The sequence below is a fragment of the Lagenorhynchus albirostris genome, chromosome 4 (genome assembly GCF_949774975.1).
Source record: "Lagenorhynchus albirostris chromosome 4, mLagAlb1.1, whole genome shotgun sequence".
Lineage (NCBI taxonomy): Eukaryota > Metazoa > Chordata > Mammalia > Artiodactyla > Delphinidae > Lagenorhynchus > Lagenorhynchus albirostris.
Genome location: NC_083098.1, coordinates 35,776,541 through 35,798,900, shown reverse-complemented (window position 1 = coordinate 35,798,900; position 22,360 = coordinate 35,776,541). Strand labels below are relative to the sequence as shown.

The following is a 22,360-nucleotide window of genomic DNA, read 5'->3' as shown; positions in this document are numbered from 1 at the left end:
CTGTCACCATCCACTTGTGGCCAGTGAGCTCTGGAAATATGGCTAGTCTGAATTGTGCTGATGTGCTGTGATGTGAATTACACAACAGGTTTTGAAGACTTAGTATGAAAAAAGTATTTCATTAATATATTTCTATTGTTTACAAGTTGAAATGATAATAGTTGGAATATACTGGGTTAAAAATTTTACTATTAAAATTAATTTCCCCTCTTCCTTTTTACTTTTTTTTTTTTTAACAACGTGGCTACTAGAAAGTTCCAAATTACATATACGGCTCAAAATATATTTTTGTTGGGCAGTGCTGCTGGGAGGTCAGTAATACTGGGGTGGCCACTGGGATACAGAGGAATTGGTACAAGGCAGAGCTGTAGTGATAAACCATATTTAATTTGAGTTGGTAATTAGGTTTCAGGCTGTGATACCTATACATGGAGTTTTGTCCTGCTGATTCATTCAGGGGGTTCAGAGTACCTTTGGCTGTTACCTGTCTGCTATGGTACATCCACCCTCTCGGCTGATAGAACTGGATATGCAGTGGGTGGTTAATGGAAAAAAATCAACTAAAGGAGAGAATCATAAAAAAAGAAGCACAGGGCTTCCCTGGTGGCACAGCGGTTGAGAGTCCGCCTACCAATGCAGGGGACACGGGTTCGTGCCCCGGTATGGGAAGATCCCACATGCCACGGAGCGGCTGGGCGCGTGAGCCATGGCCGCTGAGCCTGCACATCCGGAGCCTGTGCTCTGCAACGGGAGAGGCCACAACAGTGAGGGGCCCGCATACCGCAAAAATAAAAATAAAAAAAAGAAGCACAAAGCACACTTTAGTTTATTTAAACTTAAAACATGTGTCCACTCATCCATCAGTTGGTTGTTGGTTGTTGGAACGAGGCCTTCTCCCCACAATGTGTTTTCTACTGTTACGGTTTCTTTAAAGTGACAGGTTTTGAACAAATCTAAGAGCAGAATCCTTAAAGATTTTTATCTTTTCCTCAGTCCTTCACTGTTTTTTCATTCATACCTAATTCCATTTTTAAAATTCAAGTGTTTCCTGGACTTTCCTGGTGGTGCAGTGATTAAGAATCTGCCTGCCGATGCAGGGGATACGGGTTTGAGCCCTGGTCCGGGAAGATCCCACAACCCGCAGAGCAACTAAGCCTGTGCGCCACAACTACTGAGCCTGCGCTGTAGAGCCTGCAAGCCACAACTACTGAGCCTGTGTGCCACAACTACTGAAGCCCACGTGCCTAGAGCCCATGCTCCATAACAAGAGAAGCTACCACAATGAGAAGCCCACGCACCGCAACGAAGAGTAGCCCCCGCTCGACGCAACTAGAGAAAGCCCGAGCACAGCAACGAAGGCCCAACGCAGCGAAAAATAAATTTATAAAAAAATTTTAAAAATTCAAGTGTTTCCAAAGCATCCAACTTTTTTCTACTCTTGTATTTATCAGTTTACCCAGTTTTTTAACTTAATTACACAATGACAAGTAAAAGTGGCATGAACATTTTGGTGACACCTGCCTGACGCTTGGTTTGCACACAACCCAGTGATGAAGGAAATGGGAAACGGGAGAAATGAGAGACCGGTGAGACCAGCTGCAGCCCCGGTCAGGTTGGGGACACAGGCTCCCGACAGTGGCTTCATGGTGTGGACGGGAGAAGGTCAAGCAGAGTTTGGTCAGAGAATTTCTTCAGGTCTTCCCAGGAACGCCCGGCACTGGTGCTGGGAGTTCACGGGGGAGGGAGGATTCTGAAGCAGGATGTCTGGATGGGGCTGCAGTGCCAGTGAGACGTACCACGCCTGAAGTCTGTCCCAGCAGGGAGTGAAGGGGCTCAGAAGGCTTTGTTTAGCCAGCACTCCTCTTGTGAGCGCCCGCCTTGCCGGCGTGGGAGGACGGGTATGACGTCGAGCTCAGCCCTGTGGACCAGGGCTCACTGAGTCTCCGCTGGCCCAGAGCCCCTTCTTCGAGGCGCTGTCTGGGCTGGGAGCCAACGAGCTGTACAGGAATGCGGGGACGACCACCTGCCGCCCTCGTGACCCGCGCCCGCCTGCGGGGCATCCATGCGGCCTCTGTGTCAGAAACAGAACAGTGTGGTCGTTGAGCTCTTTTACAGAAAATGAAGTGCGTTTGTATGTAGATAAATTCTTATTTATTCAGCACGTAAGCTGGGGAAAAAAAAAACAAAAAAAGGCCTTAGTTCGTTTTCCATCTTCTTTCCCCGGCCTTCCTTGGCTTGGCGGCTCTTTCCTCCATCTTCCAAGCCAGGAGCATAGCATCTTCTCTCTTTAACTCTGCTTCCCTCTGCTTCCATTATCACGAGTTCATGGGATGCTCATCGTGCCCCTCATTTTGGGGTGAAGTCACTGAGCAGCTTCCAGAAACAAGCAGACCTGGGATTAGAATGCTGTCTGTCAAACCTCAACACCAGTCTCCTGAACCAGTGTCCCTCCAATCCTACTGTGCATCAGAGTCACCCTGAGGGGATGGGGGTGGGGGGAACTTATTCAAGTGCAGACTTCCAAGCCCCACACCCAGCTGAAAATTGGATTTAACCGGTCTGGCATGTGGCCATGCTCACCAGGTGATTCTGATGCAGCAGGTTCATGAACCCTGAAGTTCAACGCTCCAGGCCTCTCCGGGGGGCCAGAGAGGAGGGCCAGCCGGAAAGGGATACTGCTGAGTGAGGAATAGGGCCTGGAGAGGGAAGAAGAGAGATTTGCTGGAGCCGGTCATACCAGCTTGTGTGGAAGGAAAATCAAATGCAGGCGGGACTGCTAAGAGAGCTCTGAAATGAAGCCTCAAGGCCACTGAGGAAGTGATTCCGGATGAAATCTGACCTTTTGACCACTTACTCTCTTAACGCGGGCATGCAGAACACCTGCCCAATGTTCCAGAAACTCGAGACGCTTATTGGACCTTTACCCCAAATATCTGCTTGCACCAGGGTCAATCATGATTCTTGCCAGACAACTTTAACAACCTTGTGGGTTTTGCCTTTATAAGCCCCTGACTCTTTCTCTTTCTTGGAACACTGGGTTTTATCTGAATCTGTGTCTCTGGTATTGTAATTCCTAAGACCCCCCAATAAACTCTTTTCTTATTTGCAGCCTTGTGTATTTCTTGGTTGACACTTGCAAGAGCCAATTGTTAAAATTAAAGGAATCTTATGAGTCACTTGTTAAACACAGCCATTATTTATAAAAAATAAATTATATAAACTTGCAATTAAATAAATTATATGAAGAAAAAGGGAATAAACACTCAAAACCCACCACTTGTTCATTATGCTGCTATATTTTATTATCCTCTGTGCTCTCGAGGTTTTTGTGTCTATTGTATCTGTACAGGAGAGATGCTGTATGTAGTAGTTATCCTCAGCATATGGAGCTTGAAACAACACACATTTATTCTCTAACAGTTTCTGTAGGTTGGGAACCTTTTGCTGCCTAGCTGGTGGTTCTGGCTCAGGGTCTGTAAGGAGGCTAGAGTCAAGCTGTCAGTCAAGCAGCCCTCCCAGACTTGACTGGGGCTGAAGGATCTGCTCCGTGGCTGTTGACAGCCCTCAGTAACTCACAGCTGCTGGGCTACAGACATAGGTCCCTCTCAGGCTTCCACAGAGGCCTTCCCAGTCCTTGCTGTGTGCATCTCCACAACATGGCAGACAACTTGCCCAGGACAAGTGATATGAGAAAGAGGGGGAGAGAGAGTTTTGTCATAACCTAATTTTAGTAGATATATCCCATCAGTTCTGCCATATTATGTTCATTAGAAGCGAGTCACTAAGTCCTGCCTAAACTCAAGTAGAAGGGAATTAAGCTCCCCCTCTTGAAAGGAAGGAGTGTAAAGAATTTGTATAAAAGTGTGCTGTGTGCCTCTCCTCAACGCTGTGCTCAGTGATATCACATCGGCAATTTGGAATCAGCCACGGTGGGAATATTAATACCACAGAAATCAGCAAACACTCTAAATCAGATTTTACCACGTATGGAGAGCTGAGTGTCAAACATTTACCAGCACACCACTAAAAGGATATAAAGCTATGTGTTTACAGAACCTTTGTGGACTAGATGAGTTTTAGACATGGCTTCGGAAGGAGGGAATACAGGGTTTGGGATATAGGAAGAGACGGTTTCTGGGTTTGAAAATAGTGGAGGTGATGCAGGAAGTGAAGGTTTGGGGAGCTTAAATATGCTCATACAGATGTTCAGAAATAACACAAAAAACAGATCTCTTCCTTGCATGCGTGTGCATGCGTGTGCATGATTTAAAGTGTGGGTGCACACTAGATTTAACTATGGGTACACAGGGTCAAACACATTAGACAGTTAGCATGCAAGATTTTCTATGTAGCAATCGGGATGGGTATATAACCTTTTACATAATTGCTTATGAAACCACAAAAGTAATTATGCTCCGGTGAAGCTGTCCTACACATAAAATTGCCCAGAAATTTAAAGACAAAGTTTTAATTCCTTTGAACTGATTCCTTGGTGTATGTGGTGTGTCCCAGAGCTTTGGTGAGCAGGAACTTTTCTCAAAAAGAAAACTTCCAGGATCACAGCATTTGAGATTTGAAAAGACTTCAGAAAACCCATAGAACAAACACTTTGTTGAAGTATGTTTGTCAATCAAACATCAAAATCAGAAATACCTGGTATTCTTGTTAAAACCTGGAACATTGTTAACACCTGAAACCCATCGCAGACTTTCTGCATTGGTGGGGGATTGGGAATCTGCATACTTTACAAATTCTCTAGATGATCCGGCTGCACACAAATGAATCCAAATCTTTCATTTTATAGATAAAGAAAACAAACTTCTAAGATTCACAAAAATCTCACTCAAGTGAGGCCACAGAGCTGGTGGGATTCCATCCATTTTCAAAAAAAGTTTAAAAAGAAATCCATAAAACTGAGATTTGGGAGAAAATAGAAAACACCCTTTGTTCGAAGAGAAGCTTAAGGGCAACAAGATTTCACTGAATCATATGTTGTTTATGTGTGTCATTACCAGTATATGGCCCACCTTGCCTCAAATTAGTGTGGTTACCTTAAATTGCTAACATGAAAATCCTAACCTTCTACTTCTGAAGTTATTGGCTTTGGCTACACTGTTTTCTTTTTCTAGATTTCCAAGATTGCTCTTTTGGGCATGATTTTAGAAATCTAAGTATAACTCTGGTTTCAACTTCTGGACCATGTAATCAAACTCAGACTGGTCATAGAGAAAAATATATGGTTCTTAGCTCTGCCTACATTGACAAGGATCATGGTGGCGTCCAAATTCAACTGAGTGGCATGTCTTTATAGTGGCAGCTTTTCCCAAAAAAATCCAAAAAAGAAGATCCATGCTGCTGTGGAAACGTAGACAGTCAGAGGGTTTTGAAACCAACCTCTCCAGCAGCATTTTTTTTTTTGATCCAATAAAGTCATTTAAATATCTGGATTCTTTTCCAGGAGAAAGTTTTTATTCAGTGCACTGCACTGTTAGACAGGTGGAGAAAGAGTAAGTTAAGAAAAAAATGGCTAACATGAAAAATCACCCACATGATGTCCAGTTTTACTGTTTGGTTGAAATATCCAATGGGTTATTTATTTATTTAGATTTGTGCTATTTTTTAATCCAAATGGCAACCTCTTCAGAATAACCTCTGCTCCAGAGTTGTTCCAGGACTACAAATCCTGTGTAAAGGCTGGGTATTTAAAGCTGTAAATGATTTTATATTTTTGCAACAATTATGGGAATGGAGATCTTATCTTTCACCATCAGAGTTTTCTTTCTATAACAGGATTTGATCTTTTATTTTTTTCTTGGATGAAGACTCTCCAGCCCCATGCAAGCCTTTTAGATGACTGCACTCCTGGCCAACATCTTAGTTTCAACCAGGTAGGAGACCCTGAGCCTGAACCACCCAGATAAGCTGTTCTGGAAAGATTTAACCTTAATATCAAACGAAATCCCTTGTCCAGCACTCCCCAGCGGCACTCTGTTTTCCCCACAGGAGTTAGAGAAGGGGGTAGGCACTGGCAGATGACATTATCTCATTTGTGCGTCCCCCCACCAAGAATCCAGGAATGTGCATAAATACAATTAAAGACAGTATCTACAAATTGATAGAATGCATTTTTAGTCTCTTAAACCTCTGAATCACAGTGCATTGTGTTCTGTTTCCAGCCAGACCTTGCAATCAATGAACATCCAACCCGTGGGTTTGTGTTTGGACTATCAATACAGTTATTAAACACACATCACGGGGAGAAGGCAAGCGGCTGCCAATACTTCTTTTGTGCTTCTTTTTTTCTACAATATTCTCTAGTTTTTGGAGCATCAGGATAGAAACCTGGTCGGCTTGGGATTGATGGCACATTAAAAGGCTGCACTAACAATCCCAGAGTGTTTTTTCCACAGGCAGTAATCACGGGTCTCTCAATGACAGCAACATATCCAGACCCAACCTTAGCTGTCATCCCACATGGGTCGTTCCGGCGCCATTTGGCTCTGACGTAGCTCCGAGCCCGCAAATCGTGCAGCTGCCCCCGGTTATCCGCAAATCCGGCCCGCGGCGCCGCCCCGCCCCGCCCCGCCCGCGCGCCCGCGCGCCCCGCCCGGCTCCGCGCCACCTCGCCTTCGTCCCGCGCTCGGCGGCGGTGCGTCCTGCGGTCCGCTCAGGCTCCGCGCTCGCTGCTTGGGTCTTCCCTCCGCTGCCTGCTCCAGGCCGCCGGGAGGCGAGGCAAGGGGACCCGCGGGCTGTGCGCACCGAGGCGTCGGGCATACAGGAGGCCGCACGGGAGACGCGTGGCGCGATGGCCGGGCGAGGGGGCCGCGCGCTGCTGGCGCTGTGCGGGGCGCTGGCGGCCTGTGCGTGGCTGCTGGGCGCCGAGGCCCGGGGGCCCCGAGGGCCCCCGGCGGGCGCGAGGCGGCGCCGGCGGCCTCAGGAGGACGGCATCCCCTTCGAGTACCACCGCTACCCCGAGCTGCGCGAGGCGTTGGTGTCCGTGTGGCTGCAGTGCGCCGCGGTCAGCAGGATCTACACGGTGGGGCGCAGCTTCGAGGGCCGCGAGCTGCTGGTGCTCGAGCTGTCCGACAGCCCCGGCGTCCACGAGCCGGGTAAGGGCGCCGCGCTGGGTGGGCTGGCGGCGGGGGAGGAGGGAAAGGGGCACCCGGGGTGGAAGATGGGACGTGGAGGGAGGGATGGCGATGGGGATTGCCGTCACCTAGTCTCGGCCAGCCGCCCTCCCCAGCCTCGAGGCCCCCCCTTGGGTGAGCACAGGCCCGAGGGGCTGCGGCGGATGGAGGTAGGAGCGCAGCGAGCAAATCTGCGCGCCTGCAAACCCGCTGTCACCCCCACTTCGCTGTACCGAAGACCGCAGGGAATAACTTCGAGGCCTCTGCAAGGAGGTCGCCCTTCCTTGCAGACAGGAGTAGAACGATAAGGTGCAGAAGGCAGGAGCTTGGAGGAAATGAGGAAAAGTCAATTATCATTTGTTTCCTAATTTCCAGTTTATTGGTGCTGATGACTCTACGTACCCGCCTCTACCTGTATGTGCGCATTAGGTACACGCGCTGCTGGGATACTCAGAGAATGTTAAGGACCTTGGCAACACTGGGTGGTAGAGGGTGAGAAAGTGGCCTCTGGCAGGCATTCGGATCTTGAAACTGCACACAGTTTTTCTAAGGAAAAAGGAATATTCCATTTTCTCTGCTCTAGCCCTTGGAGATGAGTAGTTTGTGACCAGGATTTTATTCCAACAGATGTTTCCATATGGCCATCTTATGCATCTTCCTCCTGAGTGTGTTAGGGCACGTTTTAACTTATGTTAAATGTTATGCATTTGGTATTAATAAAGAGGTATTTTAAAAAATGTTCTTGGTGCTTCTTTTTCATTGCTTTTTGGAAATGATATAACTCTTAAGGCCTGGTCTTATGTCTTATGATCATAAAGGTACTGTTGAAGTTATCTGGGCTAATGACATTAGCATGGGATGCTTGGATTTTTGTTTTTAATGACAAAGAAAGCAAGAAAACAGGTAAAAATTCTCAATGTAGCGCCAGGATAGTTTTATAATGATATTTATAAACTGAGAAGGGATGAAAATAGGTGATCGATGGAGACACTTTGATCCTGAAATGGAAATAGTATGGGTTGATAAATAATAAATCGTCAAATGGGAAATATCTCTTATCTTCAAATAATGTATACAAAAATGTGTGATTTTGCAGTCAAAACCCTAAAATCAGATCCTAGAAAACATTTTCAGTAATGCTCTCTAGCAGGATTCAGCATGTAGAATTGGAAATTTGGAAAATTAGTTTCGTGTTTGTATCTAAAGATAAAGAAAAATTTTAAATGTGACAACTCATTTTCAGTTATTTCAGATAATCAAAGTCAAGACATCCTAGGCTTAGATGAAGATAATCTAAATATTTGTGATTCTCCTGCCTACTTAATTAGAACCTTTGGTTATTCTGTTGTAGATTGCTCCTCACATTTTGTTAATTGTTTCTTCAAAGAGATTATATGAAAGCGAATGTTAACTTTTTGTTGTCTTGCTTCAAGTTTAGAAACAAAATTGTAAAGCGATATTACTGTTAGAATGCGATATGCTTTTGAAAATGAAAACCGTAATTTTTTTGCTTAAATATCCGGAATGTATAGTCTGTCAAGATCTGCAGATCCCTCTCAGACTAGGCTCCATGAGGTAGGGCTGTATCTCCAGCACCCAGGCCGGGTCTGGCACATAGCAGACACTCAGGTCACATTAGGGAAAAAATGAATCAGTCATTTGCTGAATAACACAATGCCTTCAATGTTTTATTCCTTTTAAACACAAAATACACCAATTAAATTCATCTTAAGAAGGTGGACAAAGAAGCGTTTACATGTTAAATGAGGGAAACTAAGTTCATGGTATTACTTAATAAATAGAATACAAAATGTCCACCCATTGTATTTTTAAAGGTTGAAGTAAACTATTATGAGCAAACACTAAAAAACCACAGGGTGATTTCCCCCTCCACCACCTTTTTAGAGGAGATGAGCAGGTTGGAAATCTTCAGGGAACTAGTGTTAAAAAAAAATTCAACTGGGTAAATTTTAAAGATCTTATTGACTTTATTCAGTGATTCATGAATTAAATGTCATTCAGTCTAGCAGATAGAAAGGTGTTCTAAGATCTGTACAAAATGAAAGACTTTTATAGGCAGAAGGGAGCAGGAACAAGGAGGTTACACTAGGCAAAAGATGGGTTGGTTATCACAAGGTTACTTTCTTTTAGGGGTTGGCAGGGGTCCTTGATTACCTCACTTGTGCTGATCACAGGGTTCCTGATTGACTGGTTTAAGATTCCATTTCTGGGAGAACCAAAACTGTAATTAAGTTTCAGTTTGGTGATGTGGGACTTAGCATAAGGGACTCCATTTGGGGCCTATTGTCTGGTTTTTAACATTAGTGAATGCAGAGATCTGATCAGTATATGAGTTTGATAGCACTTGTGGGGATTAACTTTTTAGGAAGTTTTGAATGAAGGAAAGTATTCACCATTCTTAAATGGCCTTCATATTCGTTTTTAGATTAAAATATTTTAAGAAATGAGAAGGGAATTTCCATACTTATTTTGAGATAGAAATGGATGCAATCAGTGTGTTTTGAACCATCCACACACTGTAGATGGGGCAAGTTGTATGGGCTGTGCAGCGATACACAGGATGGTCCTTGCCCTGTCGGGGATTGAGAATTGGGAGGTTGGAGGACAGTGTAAAGGTGGTCAGTGCTGCAAGAAGGGAGTGGGGGGCCCAGAGAAAGGAGACTGCGAACGTTAGGTCAGGGCATTTGGTTATTGAAGAATAGATGACAAGAAGCCAGGAAATGTACAGATTAGTGAAATTTACCAATTCCAGTGTAGCTCATACAGATGTATGTTTTAACAGAGCCCCTGCTTTTGAAAGAGGGCAACTGTCTTCACTGTTTTCACATTATAAGTGTTTTGGGGAAGGTTAAAATAATGTTTCTGATGATACTATTCAGAAATAATATTTAGCTTAACAAATTCATTTACTTGACTAAAACTTTGATCAAGTTGCCCATATTCATTTTATCCTCCAACAAGAGAGAAGTGTCAGGTTTGTTAGTCCTCTTAGTCTAAATTCTTTTTCTGAACTTTAAAAAAATAGAGCTAATGTCTAAGTATTTATCATAATAGAAAAACTCTCCCAAAACAAAACAACATATATACATCAAGTCTTTCCCTGTGGTAGACGTTGATGTGGTTAGATTTGCAGATTATGGACAGAGGGAGTTCCTGGATCCCACCAGCTCCCTTCCTGAGTGGGAAAAAGTGATCATTGGACTTGTTTGGTACCAGGCCATGGGCTGAATTTGAACTGATCTCCTGAAAGTGATCAATTCTCTCAGATATTCCACATTTGAATTCATCAAAAGGGAAAGAAAATTCTATTTGGAATTGGTCAGGGAGGAATATCCATACCTATTCTGTCTGCTTGATTCCTGACCAGCTGGACGTTGGGTCTCAGTTTTCATTTTGATCACTTTGGAGGCCTGCACAAATCTACTGGAGGAGGGTGGTGGGTCTCAGCCATTCTCAGAAGAACTGCGCGTGGTCTTGGCCCCAGTCTCATCTCCTCACACATCATGAATCTGGACGCCAGACGTGGGGCTGGGATGGAGCATTGGCTAAGATTGAGTCTCTGCTCTTGGGTATGTTCCCATGAGGTGTGATAACTGCCAAGCCTGATCATGTTTCCCATTTTTCTTTCTGCTTGCTTATATTTTATACATTTAAAATGTTTCTACACATAGGGACTCATGTTCTCAAACCCAAATATATGCGCTCCTAGGCATGCATAGCAATTATCGCAGTACTCATAAAAGAAGCCTTTCTTAATTTATGACTAAGCAATGGAATCTGTATTCCCAGACCAATCCTCCTAGGGTTAAACGTGAGTTAAGATTAGTTTGTTTAAAACACTAATTCTTTCACGTGTAGCTTAAGATTGCTCTTGGGGAGAAAATCTGATTTATAGCTAAAATGTTATCTTAGAAACATTCTTTAGGGCATAGATTTTCCTCTCTCAAAGGCTGGAATGATTATTTTGGACTTGTTCCTCCCCAAATATGTTCACATTTAAAGTGTATGAATGCCAGTGTGCATTTGCCAAATATCGTGAGCAACATTAAATGCTGGCAAAATTTCTATACAACTCAAAAAAAAAAAGTGGGGTTTTGGTTATTTCGTATGGCCTCTTTTAATACCAGATTAGTGTGAACTAGTGGGCAATGATTACAGCTGAGTAGCACCTTATAACTGGTGAATATTGACATTAGATTGTGGAGAAGGATCTAGATATACCACATGTGGTCAAGAGTTATTTTTAGACCCAAGTGAGTCAATGTAGCTCTTGCCAGAAATAATGTACTTGATTGACTTGTGATTGGCTAAAGGAAGAGAGGAAATTGAGCTGGCCCCTAACATTATATCCTGTACTCAGACAAAGTAAGTGTCTTTCTATGGAAACTGATTTGAGAGGTGGCAAAGGAATCATCTGCCCGCATCTCCCTCATTGTGTAGCACAGAGGATATTCCAATACCCACCTTTACCGTTCTTTGGGAAAGATATTTTTGACAAATACAAAAACAGCTCCAGTAAGAAGCGGTGATACATAAACCAGCTTTCCCCAAAGTGTATTCGATGGAACGTTAGTTCAGCTTGGTTTGAGAAGGATTAAGTAAACAAAGATAAACAGGTTTATATATTGCAAGACTTATCAGAGCCTTTAATATACTAATGTATGTTTCAAACCTCCAACTTAGATGTTTGCTGTACAGTATTTTCCAATCTTTTTCAGCATGGAACTCCCTTTTATCCCCCAAGGAGCTTATTTTGTACCTGGTATTGCACTAGTTAGAGAAGCACAGCACTAGCTCATTATTATTCATTATCATATTTTGAAGGATTGATTTGGTAATTCTGTAGCAGAGACTCAAATAGGGAGTTCCTTAGGGGTGGGGAGCATATGTTTTCCATTTTTTTGCCCATAAACAGCTGACTTATTGATTTATGTAGAGTAAGCTCTTAAGTTATGCTTATTGAATTGAGAGCATGATTTTTGAGGCAACGAGGCATAGGACAGATGCTTTCGATTGGAAAGATTAAAGTGACAAGTGCATTACCATTGTTTTATTGTTACGTAGCTTCATGCTTTTAACTTCTGTGTACCTCCTTTTCTTGTCTATAAAATAGGAATACTTTAAAAACTCAAACCTCACAGGGCTGCTGTGAGGCCAAAGTAGTATAGAAAAGAATTTAATGCAGTTGCTTTCATCTGGTTATTAAGAACATGGGGTAATTTGTTGAAATGTTTCTTCCCAACTGGAAGTTGGTCTGGAGTGTGCTCCATCAGCTTTCATCATTGGGAGGGGGCCTCCTTGGTGTGTCCTCACAGGAGACCTTGGATGCTTCCCTGTTCCAGTGGAAGCCCATCTGCACAAGCCTGGCAGGCAGCCCTGATGGACTTCTACCCTCTCATCGTCAGTGTTTCCTTGTTCACAAACGTTTGTCTTCTATCGATTTTTAAAATGTAGGACATTCCTGCTTTGCTTCAGCTTGACATCTTATTTTGCTTCATTCAATGGAAACAGTGTAAGTGTTCATAGTTATTTGATGAACTATATCTTCAGGTAGCTAAACAAATCTAGGGCAATTCCAGCATTTACTTTGGCAAACTAACTTATTTTTCTGAAGAATTTATAATAAAACTGCTCAGGTCCTGACTACTTTATTCTTTTACTGACTCAGTGTAAGTGAAAGATCTTCGAAACCTCCTTTCTCACCCCTCCCTAATTTTCTTACCCCTATTGGGGTCTTTTCTTTGTGTTTCCACAGTTCTTCGAAGAGAGGTGAGGTAGCATCAAGGTTTACAGTATATGCTTCAATGTCAGGGGACCTGAGTTTAGATCAGGGCTTCCTATTTTAAACTAAATGTTCTTGGGCAAGTCACTTAACTTCTCTCAAAGCCCCAGATTCGTCACCTACAAAATGACAATAATGTGATGATTAAATGAAGTAGTAAATGTAAAGCTCTTAAGTAAGTATGTCAACAATTATTATTATCTCTATTATGGCATTTTCTGTTGTTGGTATACGTGTTCCCCCAGTAAGCTGTGAGATCCTTGTGGTCAGGAGTTGTATTTTGCACATTTCTTTATCCCAAATGTCTAGTTCTATGCTTAGGACATAGCAGCCACTCAGTGAATGTTTGTGGAATAATTGAAATTTCTCAAACAGGCAAGAATGGGCATCACAAAACAAAGCTGTGTTGAAGTTCGGTGTTGAGTTAATACATGTTAGCAAGCCAGAAGCATGATATCAAGAAAGGATAGAAATGGTATTTTCCTTATGTGAACACTTGTATTTTGTTGTGATGCATCCGGTTTTGCATAATGGAGAAATCCATCTACTGCATGTCTTTTCGAGTGTGTTTATTGTAAGTGAAGTAGTTTGAGGCTCGTTTCCTCTTGGCCTCTTTCCTCTTGAGACATTTTATTGATAGAAAGTTAAGCTGCTTTTTAAGCGTTAAATAAAAGTTCTGAAGATAATTAGTAAAAATTCACTTAGTAAAATTTTTGGCTTTTAAGATATCTATTCTGATTCCTTAGTATGGCTGTTTTACACATAGAAGCCATACATCTCCAGGTTTTAACTTTCCTTCCCTCATGAAAATGGCATTCAAATCATGCACTTGAAAATGCTGAAGAGGAGGAGATTTATCTGAAAGTTAGCTGATGGGTCAAATGCGCTCAAATTTGAGACATGTTTAAATTTGCTCTTTCCTTCCCATCTCATTAATTACAGGAATTGCTGCCAGTCCATTGCTCTGCAAATGTTTCTTTTGAAATTCAGGATGTGGTGTTTTGTAGGCCTTCCAGCAGCCAGCTCTTTCTAATACAGTGTGGCCTCAGAGAAGAGACTGTGTTGCCAGTACCTCTTACTATGTTCCAATGCTTTACCTACAACTTTAACTGTCCCTACGTAGTAACTTTTAGGGTGGCTCGTGTAGAGAATTACAAAGTTGATTCTTAAACAAAAATAAATAAGTTAATTATGATAATAAACCCTGAAACAACTTTCTACTACGGGTAAATATTTTGTTATTTTAATAGAAATCTGTTTACTATGAAATCACTCTGAGCATCATAGTTCAATAATAATAATGCCATTCACTTTAAAGCTGTTTGAGTTCAAACAGAAGCTGTTTATTTAAAAAGTGGATACAGATTACTTATTTTTTAAATGGGACCTTTAACTTAAATCCAGGTTCTAAAAAAATCCCTTGCTGTGGTGATTCATGTCAAGGTAATTGGGAAAAGCAACAATTATCTCATGTATTTGCACATGCAGGCAGCTACTCAGATGTTCAGATCCCAAAGTGATGCCACCAGAATGGGCCTACACAATTTCCCTTCCTGCGTAGCCTAAAGTATTCAAAACCAGAAAATCTTCCTTCACTGCCATTCTGTAATTTTTCCCCAAGAAATATCTTGTTTCTAGAGCTCAGTTCAGCAACTTGTACAAATCATAAGCTTTGACCATGAGTTCAGGGTAGGAAAACTTGAATATACAGGTTGGACCATCACATCCCTGACCAATGTCCTCAGTACTGTTATTTTTATTTTCCTAGCCAAGGGGTAATTTTTAAAACAACCTTTTCTCATAACCTTTATAAAAATTGCTGTGTATCATTCTAAGCTAAAATTGACTTTCCAAGAGGAAAAGAAGCTGTAGGCTTTTGTCTATATAGCTAGTACTGTCAATTTAATTTAGGGAATAGTTAATAAATGCCCACTCTGTATATGCTATTTTACTCTATCTGCCGGTCACCCTTTTAAGCAGTTCCTTTGCATATTGAAATATGTATTTGGGTACTGGTCTTGGATTCACTCTTTCGCATGTTGAGCTTAACTGACGTGTTTTATAACCAGTGGACATATCCCTTGATTCTACAAAATATATGCTGCATATAGATGCAAGGGTCAAATAGTTCCCTATACTATTCTTGATGTAGCAGATATAAAGACAGTATCTGTAGGTGAAACTACTGGGAATGTTAGACATTTGCAAAATAAAATGTTTTTTTGCCCTTTTGTGTTTTAGGTGTGCTGTCGGACATCTGATTTTAAAGTACAACAGATCTATTGAAATAGTTCTATTTGTCTTAAGTTGTGACATTGTTCAGCATAATTTTTAAAAATTTTATTGGAGAAAACCAGTGTTATTCATTGTGGGAACTCAGTAAATGTCAGGCCAGATTCTGCACATAATCAGCATCATGGGAATTAAGTTAATGTACTTTTGGAAACAGCACTAACTCTACGTAATCAGCAGAACCTATACAGCAAAATATATAGAGAGAAATTGCTTGTTAAATGTATTTTCTGGAGTCAAATTCAGTTTTTGGAAGATGTTAAAGCAATACAAAATATAGGTAGATATTTCTCATGTGAATATTTTATAGATGTATAGTGACTAATGCTATATTGACACATGGACTGAAATACTGTATAGACATGTAGGTTTTGTCTAAGTCTTGATGACAGCAGGATAATCATGAGTGGAGCCGTCATTTTACAGTATTTTAAATTTCACTTGCATCTATAAAATACCCTTCAATTTAATTGTTTTTACTTCTTTCTATAGCTTTTATCAGGAATTGAAGAATTTTCTCTTTTATAAGTGGCTTATATGGAAAAAATCATTTCTCAAAAGTTTTTTTCTTTCAGAAAGTTTTCTTGGGCTCTTGTTGCCTTCTTTAAGTATGGTCAGATATTCCACCAGGATTTTAAATATTTGGCCAAATTTGCCTTTACTTTCACAAGGATTCTGACTGGGTACCCACTGAGGCGGGTTTGGAGACCCTAACAGATGGATGTGGCCCTGCCTGTTCTGCTCCCCCGTACCCCTCTGCCTCCCCCTCTTCTGTGGGTATTAGAATAAGAAAGGGTCATTGTCTGGGTGTCAGCTGGGAGGCTTTCATCTGATAAATGTGGGTCATGAACCCACTGGGACATGTGTTGGCTCATTTGTCAGCCATTTACTCGATGGTTCCCCATAAACAACCTCGTTTAGTCCTAAATGAACAGCTTTTTCATACCTATCACAGGTGAGGAATTAGATAATATTTACCTTTATGGGGACTTAAAGATGCAGGAAGAGTCTGCCTATTGTTGAAAAGTATTTAAAAGAAAAATTAGAAATGTGGATTTTCTTGTTTTTTAAAGATCTTGTCACAATGATCTTAATTCCCTCTGAAAAGGTACATAAATTGCTGATATTTATGGTGTTATTATGCTGTTATTTATGTTTTGGAAAATCTTGTGAGTCTTAAAATATGCACATTTTGGTTAAGTCTGTGTAGTCATCCCTCATTATCTACAGGGGATTGGTTCATATGTGTGAGTTATACACAATCTTACTGTATCTCTCAAACCCACATTAGTGCCTCATTTGCTCTTCACTGGTACCTGTGGACTGGCCTGGAGAAACTTCGTTGACAGAGTATATTAATTTCACTTCAGTGTCTACATGGGGGGCTGTATGTTGAGGACAATGCTAAGCCTTGCACGAGTGGTAAAAGCCATGAACTATGTGATAAGTGTTTTTAATATTTTTGAGACCTCTTTTCCATTATTTCTAGATTTTTTGGTGTGCTTTTCATAGTTGATTCAAATTCCTGGATAGATGGGAGTTGGGGGCACCTGGTATTCTAATAAACCATTTCCCCTTCTCTTTGGACTCTACTTCAGTTTGCACAAACTGTATTTTAAAAAGTGACATGTAACTTTTAGGAACATCAAGCATTTTTCCTGAATAGTTTTAAAACTTGTATTGTTGCTGTTGTTATTTTAACATTGAAGCTGAATCGCTGGCAGCGGTAATTCTATGACCTGTGTGCACAGGGAGAGGGAATGAATGAGAATGTGTTTCTGAAATGAACGTACAGAGGGTGAGACTGGCTGGTATTTTCCCCAAACTTATAGAATAAAGGTAAAATGTTTTATAGCCTCTGTAAAGACAGTAGCATAAGCAAAACATTCATACACCTACCAGCATTTCCAAGAGGCCAAGAAGGCTCTCCTTTATAGCCCATACCACATTTTCCATGATGTCCTCAGTTCCCAGACCAAGGTAGTAACACTTTATTATTTTTAGACCCTACTAACAACTTGCAGGTATAAATCACCCTAATTGGACAAATCACCAAGAAAACTAAAGTCATTCATTCACTAGACATTTGGAAACACCAGATAGAAATGCTTTTAAATCAGTTCATGTTTAGAAATCAAACTCTTTTGAGTACTGCAGGTCAGAATGAAGTACATCTTTCATTACTGTGTGTGTTATTATATTTGTAGTTCGAATGTACTTCACAAGAGTTGCCAAGTACCTGCTATATTAGTGACATTTTGCAAATTGAAGAGATACTTACAAAAGGAGCAACAAACAACAGTATTTTACAGAGTACTTAAGATGAAGATATTAATTCAATTTCCACAGGAAGTTGAGAGAGATCATCAAAGGAGGGCTTTCAGAAGGAGGCGGGGACTTGAGCAGGTCTTAAAGGATGAACCACATCTGGAAAGTAGAAGAGAGGACTTCATTCTATGCCAGTGTAAGATCATTCACGCTTCTTGAGTCCTTTTCTCCACTATCCCCCATAGCGGTGACATACCAATATTCAGTAAGTATTGTGACAGATAATTACATTCCATTAACATGTGAAATTTCCACCTTGTTAGAGAGAATATAGTTTTTAGGGTGTTGTCCTTTAGGGTTGATTTCCCTCATCATGAGAGTAAAACTATTTGGGATGGAGATTATGATATATATATATATATATAATGATATGGCTATATATAATATAAATATAATGATATGAAGCATATAATATATATTATATTGTAATAGGCAATAATTGATTACAATTCCTTTTCCCCTCTAGGTAGCTGTTATTGAACACTCTCTTGAAGGCATGGAGTAAAAAGATGTCAAGTAATTTTGATTTTATTAGGCCAATTTCCAGCAGTTATATACTGCTCAATTCGTGTTCTGTTTTGATTATGCATTTCAAAAACTGTATTTAACAAAAATAAGAACCACAGTAAGAAAGTGCTATAGTCTGAGTTATTGAAGGAGGATGCAGCCCATAGCTGCATCCATGCCCTGCAGCCACTCCAGAGCATTCATCTTGCTGCTCTTATCTAACACTTATATATGACCATGTAGTTTGTTGGATGCTTTTGGGAGAAAAATTCACTATGTAGAAATGTTTATTATTTAAAATTTCCAACTATACATTTTTGATTAGGGTAAATTTATTTTGCATCACTCCTTGTGTTAAGCCCAGTTTTCATTAATGTTACATAGAACTGTGAACATTGAATTATAGTTTTTTTTCCTAGCTGGAAGGAACACTTTTATAGATGAATAAATTGAGATTCAGAGAGATTTTAAACAACCTGCTTGAGCTTGTGTAGCCTCGGAGGAGGCTAGAACCCATTCCCTGATACAGGAAGTTGGGCATTCTTTTCAGAATATTCCTTTCAGAATGTTCCTCACAGCAATGTATACAGATGGGGGATAAACATAACTTCTGTGGCCCTTGAGGGTCATGAATTATTTACGTGGACTGAAGTCTGTGAGGGAGTGTACAGGAATGTAACTTATCAGTGTGTTTTCAATTTCTTAGAGCAGTTTCCTGACCTATGTGCTGTAATGGGTATGGGTGTTTCCAGGTGGAGGGACCGGGCCTGGGTGGCGGGAGACTATGTTGAGTGGCAAAAAAATCCAGAAAGGATTGAAGTAAATCACTTTAGTATACTGTAAATATATACAGGAAATATTATTTTTCTTGGCAGTAGAATCCTCTCTCAAGGAAGAAACAAGCTTTTGTTGAAAGGCTGTTCTGATGAACTCTTTTGAGGTCTGGGCCTTCAGGGCTCAGGAATGGGCTAAACTTACTCAGTTTAAATACATAAAAATATTGAATAAAAAGAAGAGGCATATTTTCAGAGACTGGGTGGAGAGTCAGAGAGGGAGAAAAAGACTTAATGGCTGGTGGCTTACAAGAACTTTGGGGATAACAGACATGTTGAATGGTGACGTCACAGAATCTTCTATGCTCTGTGATGCTTTGTGTGGTAGATTGCTTTGGGAGATGGGATGAAGTACTTAATCTTGCTTCAAGATTGGCAAAACCAGAGGTTGTCCAAGGAAGGACAGTTACACAGAAGTTATAAAGCAAGAACTTATTAACCTTATTAATAAAGATCAGATATATACTATACTATAGTGCTTTCTAGAAGACATAAAGGCAATTTTTTTGGAATGTCAGCCAGACATCCCCCATCTCACTGACCATTTACAGTGAAATCCCACATTCCTGAGTTGTGTATTCCAAATTGGAATCCTGATCCCAGGAGAATGTAAACACTGGGAGAGAGCCTTTAGGTTATGGTTTGTAAGCCAATTCGAGGTTCGTGTGCGCCAAGCAGAATGAATTATATGTTGGAGATTAGGGGCATGGAGTATAAATAACTTAAATTGGGTGAGGTTTCCTTTCAGGAAAATAGTGCTCATGTTGACCTGTTCATGTGTCTGCATTAAATATTAATGTTAAAAAAGTTATTTGTGCTAAAGAGGATTACGTATTTGTTCCGAATTTTTCCACACCAACGGTCAGCATCCAGTTTCTTAAAGAACTTTCTTTCCATATTTGTGAATCCTTTATAAAACATTACTATGGTATAAGAATTATTGATACATTACATATCTAACAAACAGCCTATATTAAAAGAATAAATATGTATAGGAACTATACCTGGAATAAAGTGCCTCCTTAAATTATTGTTCAGGGGCTTCCCTGGTGGCTCAGTGGTTGAGAATCTGCCTGCCAATGCAGGGGACACGGATTCGAGTCCTGGTCTGGGAAGATCCCACATGCTGCGGAGCTACTAGGCCCGTGAGCCACAACTACTGAGCCTGCGCATCTGGAGCCTGTGCTCTGCAACAAGAGAGGCCGCGATAGTGAGAGGCCCGCACACCGCGATGAAGAGAGGCCCCCGCTCGCCGCAACTAGAGAAAGCCCTCGTACAGAGACGAAGACCCAACACACACACACATACACACACACACACACACACACACACAAAAGTATAAGTAAGGTAGAAAATAAAGTTTAACGATGAAATAGAAAGGCTAAAAACAAGCGTATTTAAATGTTGTGAAAATAAAACGCGTATACTTTTTCTCCCTCATACTTAAATAATGCTTAGTATATGTCAAGTACTGTTTAAAGGTTTAACTCATCTAATCCTCAACCCCTATGGAGTTGATACTATTATTAACCCCATTCTATAAATTAGGAAGCTGAAGCACAGAGAGATAAGTGATTTGTTCCCTTACCTGAGAGATCATGGGCTTATAAGTGGCAAAACCAAGATACGAAAAATATATTTATATATAGCTACATTGTTAAATAAATACAAAAAATCAGTGCATTAGATACCATTTGCTTCATCCCCTTTCCTTCTTCTGAACTGTCTCCTTTCTTCTTGCCTTTCTCCCTTTCCTTTTTGGAGAATTCTTCTTACCATGTGATTTGAGTGGAAGCTGCTCCCATGTTCTAAGATACCCTGTCTCCTTGCTTCCAAAGTAAGCCTCCTTTCCACACACCCCCCATCATATCTTGATTCTACAATATATTTCCAAACATTATTTCAGATACCCTGCATTTTCATGAGGTAAAACAAGGTCATCTCCCTTGGGGAAAATTATCATTTCAACTTAAAAATGAGGCTGTATTAAAAGTAAGATTTAATTGTTACTTTGAACATTCATATTAGGTATCTTAGGTAACAATAGGAATGTCATTCTGGTCTTTCCACATTATTTATTTTTTTGATTATTCTCTTGAATCAGATATAATAACAGACTGATAAGAGTATGTACCGGTGAAAAATTTCTAAGACAGTAACATTTGTCATTATATTTAGAACTGTTAGCCTGCAAGTATATGCACATACACACACCCCTTTAAATGGAGTGTGTTTATCTAGGAAGTCAATAAAGTTAGAAACTGAATGTACATAAATATTTTTAAATGGAAAGGCAAATGGCTTTTCATAGGTAGACCTGATTTGAGATGAGTGAGAAGATCTAGGCAGTTCTTTTAGCTGAAGTATCTGATCATAAGCTTGGAGGATACTGGAGTTTTAAGGCGGGTGGCCCATTTATCTTGAAAATCCAATATTTTTTCTGAACTAGGTGTTGCCATGGTGACAGAAAGGCTTAGCAACTGAAGACTAATTTCATTGGTTGAGTGTCTGCAGACTTGCTTGTTGAGTAGCATTAATATGTTGCCTCCTGCTGTTTTGTTATTGAGGAGACCATCTGGCATTAGCCGTATTTAAAGGTACAGTTCTGTTGGACAAAGAATACCGGGTGACACACACTGAAGTGTTAAAAATAGGTTTTGCTGGCGTTCATTGTTTTAACTAGTCAGTGACTAAGAAGTTCTACTTCAAATCACTGCCTATTATAGCCAATTAGTAATTCATAATTCTAGGCTATGACACTAGGAATTAAAGGGCTTTACTTTTGAGCTTGCTTATGTTATACAAATTTAATTGTTTAAATATACACCTTTACGTGGTCACATTATTTTTGATGTACCTAAAAATGGACCCATTCAATAAAATGTTCTCTCACATTGCATGTCCATAAACTATATCGTTAGAGATATATTTTTCAAAATAATGATTACTAAGGATGCTTAATATGTCAGAGCATGAATAGTCAGTTTTTCTTTTGTATTTGAGGGTGATAAACATAATGGATTTTCAAGTAAGGAATGAAAAGATGTCAGGTGCATCTGTTACACAAATGACAACTATCCATTCTAAATAATAAAGAGCTGTTGTGTATCTATTAAGAGACATACCCTAATTTTAAGGAGCTTCCAATATAGTAGGGAGGATAATGTACATGTTATGTACATGTTATGATAATCAAGACAGAATATGTCTTAAGGACTTGCAGTGCCATAGAAATACAAAGTTGAGTTTGAGATTAAAGAATGGCGTGGGACATTTAGTAAGGATACCAAGAAGTCCCTGTGGAAGAAGTGGGGCCTGATTGGCCAGAATCTTAGCCAGCGTAAGATGAAGGGAGAATTCTAGAAGAAGCAGTAGCATTCATTAAAGTTATAACCCCCACCTCTCTAAGAGTGGGTTCCCACATAATGTGCAGTGAATACTGACAGAACACTTTGTGTCTAGAGCTTACT

At 40.6% G+C, this 22,360-nt stretch overlaps 1 protein-coding gene across 1 annotated transcript in view; it reads left to right on the top strand.

The window, feature by feature from the left end:
• The first annotated feature begins 6,645 nt into the window (after positions 1-6,645).
• Positions 6,646-22,360, top strand: part of CPE (carboxypeptidase E) — a 109,411-nt gene continuing 93,696 nt past the window's right edge. Inside the window, exon 1 of the mRNA XM_060147825.1 lies at positions 6,646-7,109. Within this exon, the coding sequence (XP_060003808.1) occupies positions 6,806-7,109 (304 nt within the window). The 5' untranslated portion in view covers positions 6,646-6,805. The remainder of the gene's footprint in view (positions 7,110-22,360) is intronic.